This window comes from Eretmochelys imbricata, chromosome 2 (assembly GCF_965152235.1).
Source record: "Eretmochelys imbricata isolate rEreImb1 chromosome 2, rEreImb1.hap1, whole genome shotgun sequence".
NCBI lineage: Eukaryota > Metazoa > Chordata > Testudines > Cheloniidae > Eretmochelys > Eretmochelys imbricata.
Genome location: NC_135573.1, coordinates 107709562 through 107730961, shown reverse-complemented (window position 1 = coordinate 107730961; position 21400 = coordinate 107709562). Strand labels below are relative to the sequence as shown.

The 21400-nt window shown below is 41.7% G+C and overlaps 1 protein-coding gene across 2 annotated transcripts in view; it reads left to right on the top strand.

Annotated features, from left to right (window-relative positions):
- The window catches only part of CDKAL1 (CDKAL1 threonylcarbamoyladenosine tRNA methylthiotransferase), a 652485-nt gene that overhangs the window by 399166 nt on the left and 231919 nt on the right, over positions 1–21400 (top strand). For both annotated transcript variants that reach the window (XM_077810573.1, XM_077810572.1), the window contains one exon: positions 2164–2330. In XM_077810573.1, the coding sequence (XP_077666699.1) occupies positions 2164–2330 (167 nt within the window). The remainder of the gene's footprint in view (positions 1–2163; positions 2331–21400) is intronic.

Below are 21400 nucleotides of genomic sequence, written 5' to 3'. Positions count from 1 at the left end.
AGTCCCACCTATGCAGCTTTAAGAGCTAGTTGTTGTTTTCCACCTGAATGTTGTTTCCATTCCTATTCATAGACATTCTTTCTTCACATTCATCTGGCAACAGCAAGGCAGTGTTCCAGCAATCCTCTTCAGAGAGTAAAAACATGGAACAATTTGGATGGAAAAATTATAAATTAAAATCAGTCTGATCACTTTAAAGTGTCCACGTTATTGTTTTGGTGAATGCCAGCAACTGGAAAATAATGGCTAATGTCCTGTTTTTGTATCTCGTTTAAGATTTTTATTTATTTATTTAATGTTACATTATTCATTTTTTCCATTGATTGCACCATACATATTTTTTAAACCTTTGCAATAGCGTAGCATTGCTTGATGTGAAGTATGTTGCTAAAAATATTAGCAACTTCTGTAAAACCAATAGTGAGTGTGTATAATATATTCACTCACACTGTAAGACTCTTGAGACATTTGACTATAAGGTTATGCTTGAAAGTGTGATAACACGATTGTGCTATGTAGGTACATGTAATGGAATGTTAGTGGATGATGGCTACATAGCAGTGGAGAAACAGCTGCAAATTAATCAAACTTTTTAATATCTGATACCAAACTTTTAAAGGTGGGCTGTGAACATGTACAGATGCTATTCTGAAGGATGTTTTACAGGATTTTTTGTAAGTGCCTAACTGCATATTTGCATAGAGGACTGTGTTCCAATGGACATTTCAGTATTGTTGTCTGATCATTTTGACTGTGTCCTGCATTATAAAGCATTGTTTATGTTGAACTGAAGTATGCTGGAGAGAACCATCTCAATACTGCTTCCACCAGGACTCTCCCAAAAGCAAGAAGTCCATCTCATGAAGCTATCCCAGTGGGCAACATTTTAAATAAAACATTTTTGGTTTATATTGTAAATTGTTTTCGTTTTAAATAATAAATAGTTCTAAAACCTTTTTAAACAATCGGAGTTCAGTTTGACACTCAACAGAGACTGTTGTACCTCCCTTTCAACATAGCGTGAGTTAGAGAGCAGTATTTTGCTTTTTTCTGTTTGCATCATAGTCTTAACATTATTTAAACCAATGTTTTTGTTTGTATTTTCCAAATTAAAATGATTAAAAACATTTAAATTTTATGAGGCTGAGCTTCCTCTGCCAGTCCAGTTGGAGCCACTTAGAAACCACAGTCATGTGGCTTCCAATGGATGGAACTGTAGATGTGACTTCTTTTTCTTTTCTTTGTTTCATTTCCTGTAGTAGAAACTTAACTTTGTGCTGAGTTAATCCTAGTCATCTAATTGACTCAAAAGAAAATTTCCCCCCTTTTTAATTGGCTTATTTCTTCAGCAGCTTCATTTCTGCATTATGAAAAGGTTGAGGTCAGGGGCAGACTTATAGTAGTGGCCCATCTGAAATCAACTGTTATTAAAAAGTGGCACAATCTTTACTGCCTTTGGGCAGGAAAATGTTGTTAACAGATTTCAGTGTTCAAGGGTAAGATTTTTGTACAATACAAATTGACTACACTACTTCCGAAGATCTGATTGATGGAAAATAGAATATTAACTGCCAGGAAACAGGTTTTCCAACACTACTATTTAGCCATCCTGCACTGACTACCCTTTTAATGGAATGATTTAATATGTCCTTGCTAACAGTATAATTTAAAGAATGCAGCTTGTAATAGTTATTGCAGGTTACATGATAATCACCGCATTCGGCAGTTGGTTTGTTAGAGCCTTAACTACCCTTGGCCTTTGCAGGCTGCTAACTGCTAGTAATGGTCATTAGCGTGGACTGATTGCTTGAGCAGTATTGCTTGCTCTGTTTAATAAACTAGATAGCCTCAAAGATGGGAGTGCAGTAAAAGTCCAAATTGAGTTGCTTTAGAGGCAGCACAGTATTAATCATTGGTTGTGAATGTTAATCACTCCACAGCAGTGATAATTTACAGCATTGTTGTAGCACACTGGCGCTCATAAAATGAACTTAATAACCCACCACTACCCATGGGATAAGCCTCTTTTTTTCTGCAATTGAATACTCAGCCTGGCTGCATAATAGTCTTGTGAAATACTGCATTTAAAAGGGTGAGCAGCTGTATGATAAAATAAACAGCTCTAAAACAGATTTGTTAATTATCTCTTTCTTTTATTCACAGAGGGTGTTTGTGAGATATGGCTGACCAGTGAAGACACAGGGGCTTATGGCAGAGACATTGGCACAGACCTTCCTACACTTCTGTGGAAGCTGGTTGAAGTTATTCCTGAGGGAGCTATGCTGAGACTTGGCATGACAAATCCTCCCTATATTTTAGAGCATCTGGAGGTAAGTAAAAAGAGAATCATTTACATACTGACATAGATGTTGATAAATCAAGTCAGTGTGGTATCCTGTGTAGAATAAGTGTTTCATTTAAGACTGTTAGTAAATTTCTGTAGCCACAGATTATAAAAAGTAAATTTGTAGAATTAGGCTTTAGATGTTAAACCATTTGTCTGTCATATGAGATTGTCCAATTAATCAAATATCCAAATCTTCTTGAGTGTGATGATAATATTGTGGAGCCTAACCTGAGCAACTTGAGGGTAGTGATGTTTGGATTTTACTTTCATAATCAGCCCTTTCAATAGCTAGTAGAAGAGGTCATAGCAAACTATGGATCATGAGTCAAAAGCTTCCTCCCATTTGTACCTCTCAGAAATGCACGCAGAAAACCTTGTATCGCTCTTAGACTCAACATTGTGTTCTTAAGGTGACACACATCAAGATGAAGAATAAAAGTGAAAATCTTGCCCTGTGAGTGTGCAGGGTTCCCACAGAGACCACTGGGAACTTTAAAGGTTTAGTTAGAAAAGAACATTTTGTAACAAAATAAATCAATGAAGGCAGAGACAATATGTTGGAGAACGGATGTGAACTACAAATATACAAGTAGCAGGAATTGAGAGAATTCTCGAAAGAATTGTACCCGGTAGCAAAATGAATTTCCTGAATCTCTTGTGAATTGATGATGGGAAAAATCTAACATAAGGGAGCAAAAGCAGTGACTTAGAAGTCTTCTGCAGTCTGTATCTCTTCAATACCCAGGTACAGCTACACATATATGAAAATAAATAGCAGGTGAACATCCGGCACTACCTCAAATATTATAAATGAAGTATTTCCACTTGTGATTCCTTAAAGCATTGAAGTCCATGTTTATTTAACATTGTGCCTAGTCAGCTCTTCAAAGTCTTGAGGAATAGAAAGTGAGCCTAACTGCCTTGATTTCTAAAGAAACTGTATACTAGTATGCAGGATCTTTCAAGAAGTGGCTGTTGCCACTAGAATATAAAGGGATAGCTTTGTGTTCTAGGAACAATGGTGACTATTGATGCATGAAGGTCGATAGACATAACTGACAGATAAAAGTGCACTCAGTTTAAAATAATGAGTAAAGATGCTACGGTATCACTCAAAACAGGATAATGCCTATCCTGAGGAGCCTCAGCTGTCTAAGCATCATTTTGGGAATACACAGAAACTCTAGAAATACAAGTTTCATCCTTCTTATGTGTACCTTGCAAGTGTGGGATAAAACCCTAAAATGAGTCTGATTTGCTGGGCATCTCAAAGATCTGTTGTCAGTTTTATTAGGAGCTGGGATTTGCATTGTTGTTTCTGGCCTAAATCCCTTCTGCCCGTAGTCACTTTTGTGTAGTTATGTGTATGCTGGTGATTGCCACCCTCTCCAGAGGTAGCTGTATTTAAGTGCCGATGTATGTATGGTATATTCCAGTTATCTGAATTTCATTTATCCAAAAATCCTCATTATTTGAATCCACATTGTGTCCTCCATGTAGCTCTACAAATCACAAGCAATACATTCACATGAACTTCATGGTACACTACATTAAAAAAAATTCATGATACACCAGTGGAGCTGTGTACTCACTCAATGACTACAACACTATGTCAAGTTCAAAGTGCATCTTGCGTATTAGTTGAATTCATAGCAACATGATAAGTGTTCCACTCCCATCATGGAGACTGGGACATGGCTTCCCAGTGACCAGCGGGAAAGGGATCTCACTGACACCACAGTCAGCACTGAGGGGCCACATCCGGCCACAGCCCGAGACAGGCAACCTGGGACCAGGACAGTCACAGGGCAGCAAGGTCCGTAGGTGAGGGGCTGACACACACACATTGCCATCATTCCCAGCTGTACTGGAAGCTTTACTGCCTCCCAGCTTGCAGCTAGAACCCAGATCAGAATAGCACTTCTGTTTATCCGAACACCTAGTTATCTGAAGGATATTTGGCCATTTGGATAAATGAGGGTGTAAAGTATAAGATTTCTGAAAAACTTTAGAATCCTCCAAGATGAAATATTTCCATAAACATTTACATTAACATTACTTATGATATTATTACTTTATCTTTATTACAGTATTTCATATTTATTAAATCAGTTGACTGCATTTGTAGAAGGTATGGTCAACATGCCATAGATTTAGAACATCAGAGCTAATAATAAAAGCAATATATTTGATCGAAATAGATCAAAGTTAACAAGGAGTCCTGGTGGCACCTTAAAGACTAACAGATTTATTTGGGCATAAGCTTTTGTGGGTAAAAAAACACTCATGAAAGCTTCTGCCCAAATAAATCTGTTAGTCTTGAAGGTGCCACCAGGACTCCTTGTTGTTTTTGTGGATACAGACTAACACAGCTACCCCCTGATTCTTGACACAGATCAAAGTTATAATATTTCATATTTGTTTTTGGAACGAGCACAGTTTCTAAGAGTACACATTTAACATTTATCAGGCATACTGAAAACTTGTGGTTTGCACATTCAACTTCTAATCTGTTATGGGTATGTAACTAGAAATGACTAAATGGTAGCAGGACACTGTAGGTCAAATGCAGCTTTAGGCAGCATGTTAAGGCAGCTTTGAACACTTGTCAGCTTTACCCTAGGTATCCCTGGCAGGACAGTTAATTGTACATATCAAAGCTGGTAATTATAAAATATATAAATAAATGTTGATAAATGCAAAGTAAAAGAGATTGGCGGGAAACATTTAAATACTCATAAGCTTTACAGGTTCTAAATTAACTGTATCACATCAGGAAAGGTGACCTGAATGTCACTGTGGACAGCTCAATGAAGACTTATAAACAATGTATCAGAAAAGTAAATAAGATGTTCAAATAAATAAGGAATAGGATAGAGAAAAAATCAGAAAATAATATATTGCCATTTTATAAATTAGCAGTATGACCTTAGTGCTGGTCACCCCAGCTCAGAAAGGATATTGCAGAATTGCAGCTGGATCAGAGAAAGGCTACAAAAATTATTAGGGGCATGGAAAAAATCTTATATTAAGAGAAATTGAATAAGAGGGCATATGATTAAAGTATATAAAATAATGAATGCTATAAAGAAGGTAGGTTGGTAGTTTGTGTTCTCCCTATCCCAAAAAAACAACAACAAGGGACGCAAAAAAATTAAAAGGTGGCAAATTCAAAACTGATGAAAGGAAGTACTTTTTCACAAAACACATAATTAAACTGGAATTTATTATCTCAAGATATTGAGACCAAAAACTTAGCAAGGTTCAAAAAGGAATCTGACATTTATATGTATAACAGGATATTCAGAGTTATCATAGTTAATACTACAAATTTTTGGAAGAGATATTAAACCTCATGCTTCCAGATTTAAGCCAATCTCTAACTACTGTGGAGAAGCGGATGATTTTCTGACATCTACCTATGCAAGGTTTCTTGAACCATCCTTTGAAGCATGTGAAGTTGGCTTCTTTTGGAGACTGAATACCGAACTATCGAGACCACAATTCTGACCTAGTATGGCAATTCCTATCTCCCTGTGACGTACTTTCTAGTACTTTCGGGCAGGTGGCGAAGGAGGGATTAAAAGTGCTTGCACACTCTCATTTTCTGAGGAAAAATATTGGTCTTAATGGAGAGATCCTTCCATGTATATATTTCTCATGTGCTGAATTACCACAAATAATGGGTATATAATTACCTAGATAGAATAAAAATAAAAACACACACTTCAATTAAAGCTTGCATTCTTTTGTGTAAAATACGTTGACCTCTAATCCGTATGATTCAGTTTAACACTGACAAGTACTACTGTAAAGCATCTCGTGACTGTGTGTTTTGGAGGGATTTTGCTTGGGTTTTTTTGTGACTTCTGGTATTGGTTCAGGTAACGCAGCTTACTGTCCATCCTGATACAATTCCCTATAGTTTATATGGGTCAGTTAACACTGCTGCCAGGATACTTACCTTAATATTGGTATCTCAATCTATCAGTGCCACGTAGCACATTGTTCACTTCCTGTTAAGCACTGTATTGATTATACAATTGCTTTATTGATTTATAAGACATTACACAGCTTGGCATTGTTTAGCTAGTGAATTTCTTTTGTTCATGAGATTCATGGATGTGGTATTGCTTATGATCCATAAGCATTATTTGAGGCTACAGAGTTAGAGATCCCGTAGTCAGTTTGTTCCCTGTCTTTTGAATTCACTCTCAGACCTCACCAAAAATGTGCTTATTGCTGAAGCTTTAAATGCCCTACAGTAATTATTTTTTTTTTATTTGGTATTTTAAATCGTGGATTTTGTGACCTTATTTGTTTTAGCATTAGGTGATGGGATTTTCATGTGGTGTTTTTTTTTGTGACACAGAACCTTACTCAAAAACCTCCAGTTGGTTGCTGTGTCAATGGAGGTGCTTGAAGGTGGATTCTTACCCATTACCCAAATTGTATATTCATACTGGCTGAAAGAGCTGAATGTTTGCTAATCCTGTGGCCTTATCTTGACTAGGAAATAAGATGTTTTTTTCCCAAGCCAATTAGTTTGAGAATAAGAATATGTAAATGTGTACACTTTACATAGTCAAAATACTAAGAAGTGATAGATTTTATTATTATTCTTTATTCAATGTGGACAAATGAAAGCTCGTATCCCTGAAAGAAAATAAACTGGAAAGCAGATCTTCAGTAAGAGGTAGAGAATAGGACATCACTGAATTAATTTCTGTTTGAACTAGAAAAACATCCAGTCTTGATTAAAAAAATTGCCAGTGATGGAAAATCTATCATAACTCTTGTTGAGTTGTTCCAATAGCTTTATTACACTCAGTGTTAAAAAAAATTGTCTTATTTCTAGTCTGAAGTTGTCTATCCTCAAATTACAGTAATTCAGTCTTACTATACTGTTGTCTGCTAGATTGAAGAGCTCGTTCTCAAGTTTTGTTCCTTAGGTAAGTATTTAGATTGTGACCAACTCACTCCTTAACCTTCATTTTGTTAAGCCAAACAGATTGAGCTCCTGAAATCTATTACAATAAAGCATGTTAGTAGTACGGAGCCTCTAGCAAATGTCACAAAGATTGATGAATGAGATAAGGATGACATGACAAGAAGTCCCATCTTAACCAAAGTGACAGTCCTATAGCAAAGGGCATTATGCACTAAACTTTTGCCCTTCTGGGGGTGGCCTAATCCCTTTTGACCCCTGAGCCCCCAATAGAAAGGTCTTCCTAACCTAGGTCTGGGGAACCAAGGAGATTTGCCTGGGGAAACCATTGGTTCAGTAAGCAGCATTGCAACCATTTTATAAACATGCACTGGTGGAAGCGGCTGTGTCACAGACATTGTTAAAGAAAACTTATTATTCACCTAACAAGGTTGGAAGGTTTGAGGATGTGACCTCTCTTTTTTCAGTTGGCTAAGCAGCATCACAAATCTTTGAACTGAAAGCAAGTAGCTAGCTGGCTTACTGAGCAAGATACTTATGCATTCCACAAACCAACCAGGATTCAGTTTAACAGAAATAAAGTAGTTGTCTCAGATGTGGATGCACAATGGCAGGCTGATTGGATTGATGTGAGTGCCTTTGCAAAATACAACAGAGGTAATAAGTACATAACTATGCCTCTAAAGTGTGAGATTGAAAGACAAGATTGGTGGGGAGGTAACTAAAGCTTTTAAAACAATATTCATTAATGGGAAAGTGCCTCAAAAGCTACAGATGAATTGGAATAAAAGAATTTTAAACAACCCTGAGGCCTATAAAGGCAGCCAACTAGTCTGCCAGCAGCACAGTGCCCAGGGGAGTTTGAGTGGTGATCTGTTGGAGGAGAAGGGAGGCAACCCCTGTTCCTTAGGGGCAGTAAGTAAGTTCTTGAGAGTGTGTATGTTTGTTTACTTGTTTGTTTGTTTGTTTGTTGTATTTTTAATTTGCAAACTCTGGTAGTGTGCTGTGAGAGAAGCAGAGCACTTGATCACAACTAAACCTTGATTAAGGGGGTGGAGCTTCCCTTATCAGCAAGCCTATAAAGGCAGCTAGCCAGCCAGCAGCCAACAAACAGATCTGAAACAGGGGAGTTTGTAAGGAGAGTTTGGGGGAGGAGTTTTTTTATGGTTTTTTTTGTTTTGTTTTGTTATCCTTTCTTGAAAGGACTTAGGAGTGAAGGCTATGACAATTACACAGTCAGCAGTGGTAGTGACCTGAGGAACAGACGAGACAATGAAGATGTTGGATGTGGATGCTGTAGGATATATGTTATACTGGAGAGAAGGTAGCTGAAAGATGCTTCATTTGTATGAAGTGCCGCCTGAGAAATCTGGTGGAAGAGGAGATCCAAGGTTTGCAGATACAGCTAAAAATTATGGTTGAATTTCAAGGGGGGAGGGAAGGAGAGAGGAAGCCAAAATGAAACCTCAAGACACTCAGATGCAAGCTGGACCAGAGAACTGTGTGGCTAGACTTCTGAATGCAGAAAGTGGCCAGTGGAAGCAAGTGACTACAAGAATAAGGCAGAGGAAAAGACTAACTAGCAAAGAAGAAGCATTAGAGCCAAGGAAAGGGTTTGATGAGTTGGAAAATGAAGGGGAGAGGCAGGCAGTAACAGATGATGGGAGAGTGATGAAGAAAAGAGTGGCTAGTCCTACAAGAGGAGAGGAAGAGACAGTGGAGATGGCCAGAGTTTGGAGCCCCAGGAGCACAGAGGATGACTCGCAGAAGATTGCAAGTGAGAACAGAAGACAAGAAGACCTGCAGCCAGAAAGAATAGAAGGAGAAAGGCCTGATACTTGCACCAATACCAGGATGAGGCACGTCTTTGTGGAAGGCTTTGGAATGTTCAACTCGTTGGAGTCTGTTTTTGAAGTCTGGTCACTAGATTTCAGACCTAAAGGTCACAATATTACAACTTCAAAAACAGACTCCAACGAGAGACTGCTGAATTGGAATTAATTTGCAAACTGGATACAGTTAACTTAGGCTTGAATAGAGACTGGGAGTGGATGTGTCATTACACAAAGTAAAACTATTTCCCCATGTTTATTCCCCCTTCCCCCCCCCCCCGCCCACTGCTCCTCGGACGTTCCTGTTAACTGGTGGAAATGGCCCACCTTGATTATCACTACAAAAGGTTTTCTCGCCCCAGCTCTCCTGCTGGTAATAGCTCATCTTAAGTGATCACTCTCCTTACAGTGTGTATGATAACACCCATTTTTTCATGCGTTGTGTGTATATAAAAAGATCTTCTACACTTTCCACAGTATGCATCCGATGAAGTGAGCTGTAGCTCACGAAAGCTTATGCTCAAATAAATTGGTTAGTCTCTAAGGTGCCACAAGTACTCCTTTTCTTTTTGCGAATACAGACTAACACGGCTGTTACTCTGAAACCTGTCAGAATGGAGGAACTAGAACTACTGGTGCAGGAAGGGACCTAGATATTATAGGGATAACAGAAACATGCTGTAATAGTAGTCATGACTGGAATACAGATATTAAAAGTTATGTGGTATTCAGGAAAGACAACTAAAGGTAAAGGTGATGAAGTAGCATTGAATATTAATGACGAGGTTGACTAAAGAGATTAGAAGTGATGGAATGGATAAAACAGAATCTATTTGGGTCAGAATCACTTTGGGGAAGAAAGGTATCAGAGGCTACACTGGGATAGTGCTTGGGATCTGCTACAGATCCCCAGGATCAAATTTGGACATGGACAGAGATCTCTTTATTTTTAATTAAATAAATACTACTGAGAATCATGTGGTTGTGGGAGACTTTGATTTCCGAGATATAGATTAGAGGACAGATGCAATAATAATGGTTGGGCACAGAAATTCCAGGGTATGATAGGTGACAGATTTCTTCACCAAATAGTCACCAAACCAACAAGAGGTGAAGCCATTTTAGATTTAGTATTGGAGAGTAGTGAGGACCTTATAGAAGAACTGTTTGTAGGGGACAAGCTCGGTTCTAGTGACCATGAGCTAATTCAGTAAACTAAATGGAAGGATAAACAAAAATAGTTCTGCAACTAGAATCCTTGATTTCAAAAGGGCAAACTTTAAAAAAATAAGCATGTTAGTTAGAGAAGTTGACAGGACTGAAGAAGTCAAGGATCTGAATGTGGGGGAGGCTTGGAACTAGTTTCTGAAGCTTTAACTAAAGTTTCTGAAGCCTGCATCCCAAGCAAAATTCATGGGGAAGTGTTGCAGATCAAACTGGATGCACAAGCATCTCAAACAGGGTATTAAGAGAAAGCAGAAAGCTTTCTTGGCGGTTGCAAAGTGTAGGGGAAAAGTGACAACTGCCAAAAGCCAAACAGAGTTGGACCTTGCAAAGGAAATTAAAATAGCCATATAAATAAAAAAGAAAACATGGAAAGGAGAACTGGGGCAACTAAGCATTGGTGATATGGGGGAGATTAAAGATAATCAAAGTATTGCCCAAAACCTAAATGAATACTTTGCTCAGCTTTTGAAAAGGATAATGAAGAGCTTGGGGTCAGTGGCATGGTGGGTAATGGGAGCAAGGATATGGAAGTAAAAGTTACCACATCTGAAGTGGAGCCAAACTCATACAGCTTAATGGATCAAATAGGGGGCCCAGGTGATCTTCATACAATAAACTCAGGGGTCATACCTTATGATGGGAGAGTTGTAAATATAGTACCTGTATTTAAGAAAGGAAAAAACTACAGGGAAACTACAGGTCCATTAGTTTGACCTCAATTTTATGCAAGGTCTTAGAATAAATTGTGAATGCGAAAGTAAAGGATATAGAGGTAAATGATAATTGGGATGAAATGCAACATGGTTTGGGGGTTGATTGTGCAGATCAGCCTGATTTTTCTTTGAGAAGATGACCAGTTTTCTAGACAAAGGAAATTCAATAGATCTAATCTACCTGGATTTCAGTAAGGCATTTGATACAGTTCCACATGGGAAAATTATTAGTTAAATTAGAGAAGATGGGGAGTAATATGAGAATCGAAAGATGGATAAGGAACTGGTTAAAGGGGAGACTACAGTTGGGGTCATGCTGAAAAATGAACTGTCAGGCTGGAGGGAGGTTATTTATGGAGTTCCTCAAAGATCAGACTTGGGACCTTATTTAACATTTTCATTAATGACCTTGGCACCAAAAGTGGGAGTGTGCGAATAAAATTTGTGGATATAACAAAGTTGGGAGATACTGCCAATATGAGGGAGGACCAGAATATCATACAAGAAGATTTGGATGACCTTGAAAACTGGAGTAATAGAAACGTAATAGTGCAAAGTCCTGCACTTCGGGACTAACATGAAGAATTTTTGGTATAATGTGGGGACATGTCAGTTTGAATTGATGGAGGAGGAGAAAGACCTGGATGTATTGGTTGGTCATAGAATGACTGAGCTGCCAATGTGCTGTGGCTTTGAAAAAGTGTAATGCAATCTTAGGATGCATCAGGCAAGGTATTGCCAGTAGATATAAGGAAGTGTTATTACCATAATAAAAGGCACTGGTGAGACGTCTTCTGGAATACTGTGTGCAATTCTGGCCTCCCATGTTTAAGAAAGATTAATTCAAACTGGAATAGGTACAGAGAAAGACTACTCGGATGGTTAGAGGAATGGAGAAACCTACCTTACAAGAGGAGACTTAAGGATCTTGGCTGATTTAGCCTAACATAACAAAGGCTGATGGGGGAGATATGATTACTGTAGATACATCAGAGGGATGAATACTAAGAAGGGAGAGGAGGAGTTTAAGTTATGGGCCAATGTTGGCCCAAGAACATGTGCACTGGCCATCAACAAGTTTAGGCTTGAAATTAGATAAAGGTTTCTAACCATCAGAGGGGTGAAGTTCTGAAACAGTCTTCCAATGGGAGTAGTGGGGGGCAAAAAACTTAACTTGTTTTAAGACTGAGTTTGATAAATTTATGGAGTGGATGGTGTGATGAGATTGCCCAAAATGGCATATGGCTCGTCTGTAACTGCTATTAATCAGTATCTCTAACGGCTGGACATGGGACACTAGATGGGGAGGGCTCTGTGTTACTACCGAGAATTCTCTCCCAGGTGTCTGGGTGGTGGGTCTTGCCCACATGTTCAGGATCTAAGTGATCACCATATTTGGGATCAGCAAGGAGTTTTGCTCTACAGGATAGGTCTGTTTTCTTTTTAGAATAGCCTCTGTCCTTTTCATCATAGATTGCCCACCCCAGCCATCTTTTGTAAATCAGCTGCAAAATATTAGGGCATATATTAATAAAAAGTTCACAGCTAAGTATTTGGCATTTATGTGATGTAAAATAAACTTCTTTCTCGTGGACTTTACATTTAAGAGGGTTCCATGATATCTCCTCTGCTCTGTGCTGAAGTATAACATAGTAAAAACAGGTAAAAGCACTCCTCAACACCCTTATAAAACCTTCGTGAGTGAACCTAAAAAAAGTATTTAAAGAAAGTTGACATACCCTCTCTGCCTGCTGGATTTCCAAGCATCTCAAGGATTTCAAGAAATCTTGCATCCTACATATCCCCTAATATGTATCCACTGTAATGACATATTCATATGAACAATAACTAAAGTTTACAGTACAAACATCTAAAAAAGCAATATTGAATTTTAGAAAAGTGTATTTATGACTTCGGGCAGAGGTCCCCAATCTGTTGGGGGGCCACGGCGGGGCACCACCCAGCTCCGCCCCAGCTCCTGGTCCCTGCCCCCTACCTCGGCCCACAGCCATGACTCCAGACCTGCCCCCAGCTGCAGCCCCAGCCTTGACCCCCTTACCTCTGTTCATGTGCCCCTTCTCCCCTCCTGAGCTGGGGCCCTGCTCCTGGCTGGGGTGGCATGGACAGGGGCAAGTGCGGGTATGGCTCTGAAAAGTTTTGGGACCACTGATTTAGAGAATATTCCAGCCTTTCAGCAGGAATCTCAAAATAGTCTTACATGCTGTATATCTCCCCATAATTTAGGCTCCAATTTAGGGCATATAAACTCTTTCTCTTCATTGTAATGAAACATTTAAAACATGTCTCTTAGCCTCTCTTAAAGTCAAACCTTAACTCCAGAACATAAGCCATGTTAAAACATAACTCTTTTCAAAATATCATTTTACACAGACTTCTGCCTATGTCTTATAATAAGTCTAAATGTTTCTAAAAGATAGCAAATTAAAAATAAAACATTCTAGGCAATGGTTAACCTTTAGTCTTTAAAGAGTCTATACTGACCTTTTCATAAATTACACCTTGACTCACTTTGTAACCAGCCATAATATACAGTTTAAAAGAACAAAATAATATTTGCAAAAGCAGCTGACCTCCATAGATTAAAGCATCTACACCACACCCATTTGCAGTCTTGTCATTATTGAGCAGAGCATCTGCAGTCTGTGAAATGAAAAGGAAAACATGTATGTATTAGGGCCAATGATGTCTAATACAAGGACATTGCTTTCATGTAGAAAACGTCAGAAAAAGTTTTCTTATTTGGGCAATTCCACTGGATTTCTTCATTCTTTTTCGAGTCCTGGTCCTTACTGTATTCCACTGCGGGTTTTATGCACACGCCATGCGACCAGAGCCGGAGCTTAAGAAAGTAGTAGTATCAGTTGGTCCGTGCATGCACCCTTACTCTGCTTCTTGGTTTTGGTCCAAGATGATAGAGGGTGGGGCAGCCAAGTGAGCCCTCAGTTCTTTCTCGCCACTGCTACATGGTCCCAGTTGGAGCCTCTTCTGTTCTCTCGTCTCTTGTGATGCAATTCTTCAAACTGAGAAAAAAAGACTCTTATTCTTGTACATAGTGAATATTTTTGTAGTAGTTTTAGTGTTAGTAATGATAGTTTTTAGGATTTTAAGGACTTCGGAACACCTTTTCATCAACCCCTTGCTTGGGTACTAGATTATGCCGAAGAAGCTGGAGTTCAAGATCTGCACTTCCTGTCCTTGCTTGATCTCTATCAATGACAAGTACTAATTCTGACTTTACTGTTTGGGGGAAGCCCATGTTGCATCCAGGTGCAGTGTCTGCTTCTCCTTTCCTGCCCATACCCAGGGAGGCTATGCTCTCCCCCTCAAGAAGCACCTCGTGGAGGTTGCTGTGAGGCTGCAGTCAGATCCAGGCTGGGGAACTCCCCCATCCATCAGCCTGACCAATCTAGGAGTGCGCCTCCTACTGTGGAGCCCCAGTCTTGTTATGCTGGTACCAGCACTATGCACCCTGTGTCAGGGCCTACCCGTGAAAGAAGGAAGAATGCACGTAAGCGTGACAGTGTGTCTTCCTCCAGGCCCAAAAAGGATACTGCTCCATCCAAAAGTTCATGGAGAAGTGGTGCGTTCCAAGGTGCACAAACATTATAAGAAGCTGCACAGACTGTTGGATCCATCTGTTCTGTCCATCGAACCTTGTACTCCCTCCAGGTCGGCACCACAGAGGTCAGGGGAATCGGTTCCAATACAGTTTTCCACTCTGGCTCATGTTCTGCCTTCAGTTCCGACTGAAGAGGTATACCACTGGTGCCGGGGAGACTCTGGTCAGTCCCCGAGCCTCATACACTGTTTGTCTTGGCTGAGGAAAGATCCCCACACCTTCATGTACCGTCACCTCCTTGGAAGATGCGTTACAGCCCCCTCCCCTCCTCCCGCTAGACTTGCCTCATTTAGAACATGTTCCCACCCATGCCACTGAGGCTCCTGTGATACCATCGGTTCCAAAGGCACCACCATTCAAACTGGCCTCTTTTCTCAGGCTTGGAGGACTTGGATGGGGCTCAGGGCCTGTCTCTCTCATACTGCCTGTGTGACTACCTCAAAGCCCTGCTGGCTCAATGGCAATATCTTCCCTTTACACAGCACTGGGGTCATTGGTACCCTGCTCCATAGGGCCCTCCTCAGCATCCGACAGAACCACCAAGGTGGCCGTACTGAGGATCATGGCTGCAGTATCCACCATCAGAACCTTCCTGCTTTGCTTATGAAGAATCTCCCATTTTTCCCCTTAAGCCGTCATCCAGCTAGCACTTTTAGAAGATGCACCACTTAGTCCTACTCTGACGCTACCACCAGAACCTGAGCGCTTCCCTTTGTCATCCCTGGATATCACGGTGTCTTCAACTCCCTCCTCACCTCTGGATGACTGTTGATGAACAATTCCAGGGTCTGCTTCGTAGGGTGGCTGATGCCCTCGACATCCCAAGGGAAGAAGTGCAAGATAAGCAACACCAACTACTTGATATCCTGCATGCCTTGGTACCAGCCCGAGTGTCCCTACTAATTATCGAGGCCATCCTTCAGCTGGCCCAAACTGTCTGGCATACTCCAGCCATCTGCACCCCCGCCCCCAAAGGGGCAAGGAAGAGGTACTACGTCCCTCCAAAGGGATCTGAGTTTCTCTTCTCTCATCCTCCACCCAAATTCCTCATCATCCAGGCAGTGACAGCATGGACCCATTGACAGCACCCACATTCCACCCCGGCAGATAAAGAGGGCAAACACCTGGACCTTCTGGGCTGCATTTTTCCTCTACCAGTCTCCAGTTTTGTATTTCAAATTACTTGGCTCTGTTCGCAAAATACAACTTCCTTACGTACAGCAAGCTAATGGATTTCACACACAAAAACTGCCCCAGCAACATCAAGCCCGATTCCAGACTATCCTAGAGGAAAGGAAGCTGGTTGTGAGGACATTGCTACAGTCCTTGTTGGACACAGCAGACACTTTTTCACATACAATGGCTACAGGATTGTCATGCAAAGAGAGTCCTGGCTACATTTGTTAGGTTTCCCAAGGGAGGTCCAGGCCACCATAGAAGACCTTCCTTTCTATGAGTGTTTTCAGTCAGAAGTCTGACTCGCTTCACTCCCTCAGGGACTCTAGAGCTACCTTCCAATCGCTGGGCATTTACACACTGGCATCCAAGTGCAAGTTCTACCGCCCACTGCTGACTCAGTGATTCAAAGTTCCCCAGTTCTTTCAACAGCAGTACTATGAGCCTCCTCGCAAATGGTAGAGGACCCAGCAATCCCATCCCTCAGGTCCTTCATCCTCTCTACCTTCTGTATCTCATGCCCTGACTTCACAGAAACGTTATTTCTGAGTACACTTGGAAAGCTATCAACCACTGTACCTTATACCGTTCACCCAATCCACCCCCCTTTTGAGGGCGCCTAGCACTCTTCTTACCACCTGGAGTGCAATAACAATGGACAAGTGGGTCCTGGATGTCATTCTGTGTGACTATACAATGGAGTTAAAAATGCTACCTCATCCTGCACCCTGACCCAGCCTCAGGGATTGCTTTGACAACAGTATCCTTGCCCTTGAAATGGACTCCTTGCTGCAAAAGGGGAGTGATAGAACCTGTTCCCACAACCTATCAGGGTTCTACTCCAGGGTTCTACTACTTCCTAGTCCCCAAGAAGGAGGACAGGTGATGACCAAACCTAGACCTCTGCCATCTGAACTACTTCATACGAAAGCCGAAGTTTCATATCGTCACCCGTGCAGCCATCATTTCTTCCTTAGAAAGATGCATGTGGTTTTCGGATATGCAGGACGCTTACTTTTATGTGGATATCCATCCAATTCTCAGATGTTCTCTGAGATTCATGGCAGGTCTTCTTCACTTCCAGTACAGGGTTTTTCCGTTCTGACACACCACTGTTCCATGAATCTTCACCAAAGTTGTCTTGGTAGTGGCGGCCCACCTCCGGCATCAAGGGGTCCTTATATTTCCTTATCTTGATGACTGACTGCTGGCAGTCCCATCCCAAGAAAAGAAGCTTGAGCCTCGTCCTCTGTGCTGCTCACACTCCTCTCCTTCCTAGGGGTAAATGTAAGCGTTTAAAAATCGTCTTTGGACCCCACTCAATCCCTAGAATTCATTGTGGGGGCACACATTGACACAATCTCGGCTCGTGCATACCTACCAGAGGACAGGTTGCATATCCTGCAGGAGCTAATTTCCAGGGTGATATCTGGCAAGATATCATTCTGTCCCAGCCAAAACCTGCCTTTCTCTTCATGGCCAGATGGCAGCTTGCACTTACATGCCTGCCTTCACGCATCTATGCTTTTGCTGCCTACAACTATGGCTCCAGAGGGTCTACTCACCCATGCAATACTCTATGGACTTTCTACTCTCTGTTCCCCCTCCAGTTGTGGACAGATCCAAGTCAGGTCTGTAATGGGATACCATTTCTTCCATCTTCCCCCTTCACAACAATTATCATTGGAAGAGGGATCCACATTGGCGAGCACATGACTCAAGGGACTTCAACTGCTCAAGAGTCCCAAATGAACATCACCATTCTGGAGCTTCGAGCTGTGTGGAGAGCAAGCCACTTGTTTCTCCCATCCATCCATTCCTGTCATGTTGGACAACACCACCACCATCTACTACATCAACAAGCAAGGGGACATGAGATCTCCTGCACTCTGTGGAGAAGCAATTTACCTTTGGGGATTGGTGCATTGTCCACAAGATCCTGTTGTCTGTAGCATACCTTCCTGGGATTCAGAACGTGATTACAGACTCTTTCCGCAAGAAGTTTGTGAACGACCATGAATGGGAACTTCATGATGCTGTGGTCACCAGCATTTTCAAGCAAGCAGGGACCTCTTCACCTGCCACACCAACAGCAAATGCTCCCAGTACTGCTCTGGGGAGGGCTCTGTACCCGTTCCCAGGGCGATGCCCTAGTCCTCCACTTGTAGGATCAGTTCAATTACGTCTTTCCCCTCTTCTGCTTCTGCCACAAGTCCTGCATAAGGTCAGGCAGGAGAGAGTGCCAGTCATTCTGATAGCCCCATTCTGATTTCTCCTTTTTCACCGCATGTCAGCACACTCCTCACTTCTACTGCCACCTCTCCCGGAACAGAGTGGGTGGATCTGGCATCCCAATTCCCAGACTCTTCACCTCCAGGCTTGGTTTTTGGATGGGCATCTTCACTAGAATGGGAATGTTTGTTAGCAGTACAGAACATCCTCGCAAGAAGGAGGAAGGAGTCCACAAGGTGATCCTATGAGGCCAAACGGAAGCGTTTCACTTCTTGGGCCCAGCAGAAGGGTCCTGCCCCTGAGGATATGGCTTTTCTTGTAGACTACCTCCTCTCCTTAAAGATGTCTGGCCTTGCTCTCAACTACATCAGGGTCCACATGGCCACTCTCAGTGCCTTTCACTCTCCAGTGGAGGGGCAGTTTGTCTTTAGTCACCCATTGACATCCAGGTTTTGGAAGGGCCTCCTTTGAACCTTCCGTCTCATTCACCCCATTGCTGCCCAATGAGAAGTCAGCCTTGTCCTCAAGACACTGACGAAGTAACCCTTTGAACCGCTGGCTTAGTTCTCTCTCTCTCTCTCTCTCTCTCTTGCTATCTCTTATGAAAGACTGGTTAGCAAGCTGGGGGCCATGGTGGAAGACCCCCATTTACTACATTTCATAAAGACAGAGTTTCCCTATGCTTGCATCCCAGGTTCCTCCCTAAAGTTGTGTCTTGTTTTCACCTCAACCAACCTATACACTTATCTTCTTTCTTTCCGAAGCCTCATACTTCAGTGGAGGAAAGGCGCCTTCACTCCCTTGACATCCGCAGGGCCCTGGCCTTCTACCTGCAGAGGATGAAACCCTTCAGAAAGTCCCCTAGACTGTTTGTTGCTAAAGCTGAACACATTAAGGGGCAAGCCATTTCCACTCAGAGGATTTTGAGTTGGGTGTCAACATACATTACACTATGCTACCAGTTATCAGGGCTGTTTCTGCCCCATGGGATATGGGCCCACTCCACAAGAGCGCAAGCATCAACTGCAACTGTGCTTCATAACCTGCCTCATACAGACATATGGAAGGTGGCCACATGGAGCCTGGTACATACCTTCATTTCCCATTATGCCTTGGTGCAAGACTCTTCTACAGATGTCTCATTGAGAGTGGCTTTTTTCCATTCCACAGTTCTATCTTCCTCACACCCTCCTCCTACCTAGGCATGGCTTGTTAATCACCCTCAGTGGAATACAATAAGAGCCATCACTTGAAGAGGAGGAGGTTACTTCCCTGTAATTGGAGGTTCTTCAAGTGTGTGGTCTCTATTTGTATTCCAAACTTGCCCTCCTTCCCTCTGCTGTGAATCTGTGGTTGGTGGTGGAGAAGGAACTGTGGGCACAGTTGGTCTGTCCTGTCCTTTATTGCCTCGGGCAAAACCATGAGGCAGAGCAAGGGTGCATGAGCAGACCAACGGATACTACTACTTTCAAAAGCTCCGGCTCTGGACATATGGCACATGTCTATAACCCTCAGTGGAATACAGATAGGAACCATACATCTCAAAGAACCTCCAGTTACAGGTAAGTAACCTCCTCTTACAGCAGCAGAAACAGCAAATACAGTAAATGGCCTCTCCAGATCTTTTGTGATCTGTATTTGTTATTTCTCCAACTGTCTGTTATTTATACCCAAAATTGTTATTTTGTTGACTGAGTCAATGTTTTAACCTTAATCTGAGTAGATAATGCTTTTTAATCACACTATGCAAAGAAGTTTTGGTTAATATCATTCAGGATTGTGAAAGCCACAGTTTGTCAAATATCCTGTTGGCAGTCTGAGCACCTTTGCTTGACAAGTAATTTGATCAGTTTTATTTCTCTGGCTCTCAAACATTTATTTTTGTTAGGTTTTCTATAAAAGCCTTCAAAATCAAGTTTAAATGTATATCTGGCTATTTTCCCATGCACACACCCATGTGTTTATGCTTGAAAAAGTAAGAGAACCATATGAAAACCTCTTTAAGTGGAGACCAGACTGAGAGCTTGTGTATACCTAGAGCCGTTTTCTCTACACTTTTATATTAAGAGAACTATCCTGCTTCTTTGTTTGACTGTCAAAATAAAATACAGTTTCTAGACTCTTACCTTTAATCTTCATCAAATTAAACTAGAGGGTTGCATGCTTGGTTGCTTCTTTAGACCAAGCACATTACACCCACAAGGGACTCCTTGCATCTCTCAATTCCTATAAGCTCCCCTGTGTGCCATCTCCTGTGTTTCAGGGACTCAGGCTATGTCTACACTGCAGCCTATGTTGGCAAAACTTAGGTTGCTTTGCAGTGTGAATATTCCACTCCCCGGAGTGACATAAGTTACACTGACATATGTGCCAGTGTGCGTAGCGCTATGTCAGTGAGAAAGCTTATCCCACCGACATAGCTTCTGCTGCTGGCAGGATGGGTTTTTATGCCAACAGGAGAGTTTTCTCCCATTGGCATAGAGTGTCTTCGTCAGACACGCTGCAACGGTGCAGCTATATCCATGCAGCTGTGCCATTGGAGTGTTGTACGTATAGACATACCCTCACTGCAACCCCCACTCTTCTCTAATGCCAGGGCCTCCATGTGCCCTGTCCCCCACCCCATGTTCCCTGTTCTCCCTCTGTGTGGGAGGGGCTTCGTGTGCTGTCTCCCCAATGCCACCATTCTCCTTGATACAAAGGTCCCTCATTCCCCACATCCCCCTCCAGGGACTCCCTGTATGCCCACATTCTCCCTTCCACCTATTCCAACAGTTGTGTGTATGCCAGTGAAAATGAGGTAGGATCAGAGTCTAAAATAGAGAAAGAACAAGTCAAAAATTACTTAGGCAAGTTAGATGTCTTCAAATCACCAGGGCCTGATGAAATGCATCCTAGAATACTCAAGGAGCTTACTGAGGAGAATTCTGAGCCATTATCTTTGAAAAATCATGGAAGCCGGGAGACATTCCAGAAGACTGGAAAAGGGCAAATATAGTGACCATCTATAAAAAGGGAAATAAGGACAACCCGGGAAATTACAGACCAGTCAGCTTAACTGTTGTACCCAGAAAGAAAATGGAGCAAATAATTAAGCAATCAATTTGCAAACACCTAGAAGATAATAAGGTGATAAATAACACTCAGCATGGATTTGTCAAGAACAAATCATGTCAAACCAACCTGATAGCATTCTTTGACAGGTTAGTAAGCTTTGTGATTCAGGGGGAAGTGGTAGATGTGGTATATCTTGACTTTAGTAAGGCTTTTGATACTGTCTCACAT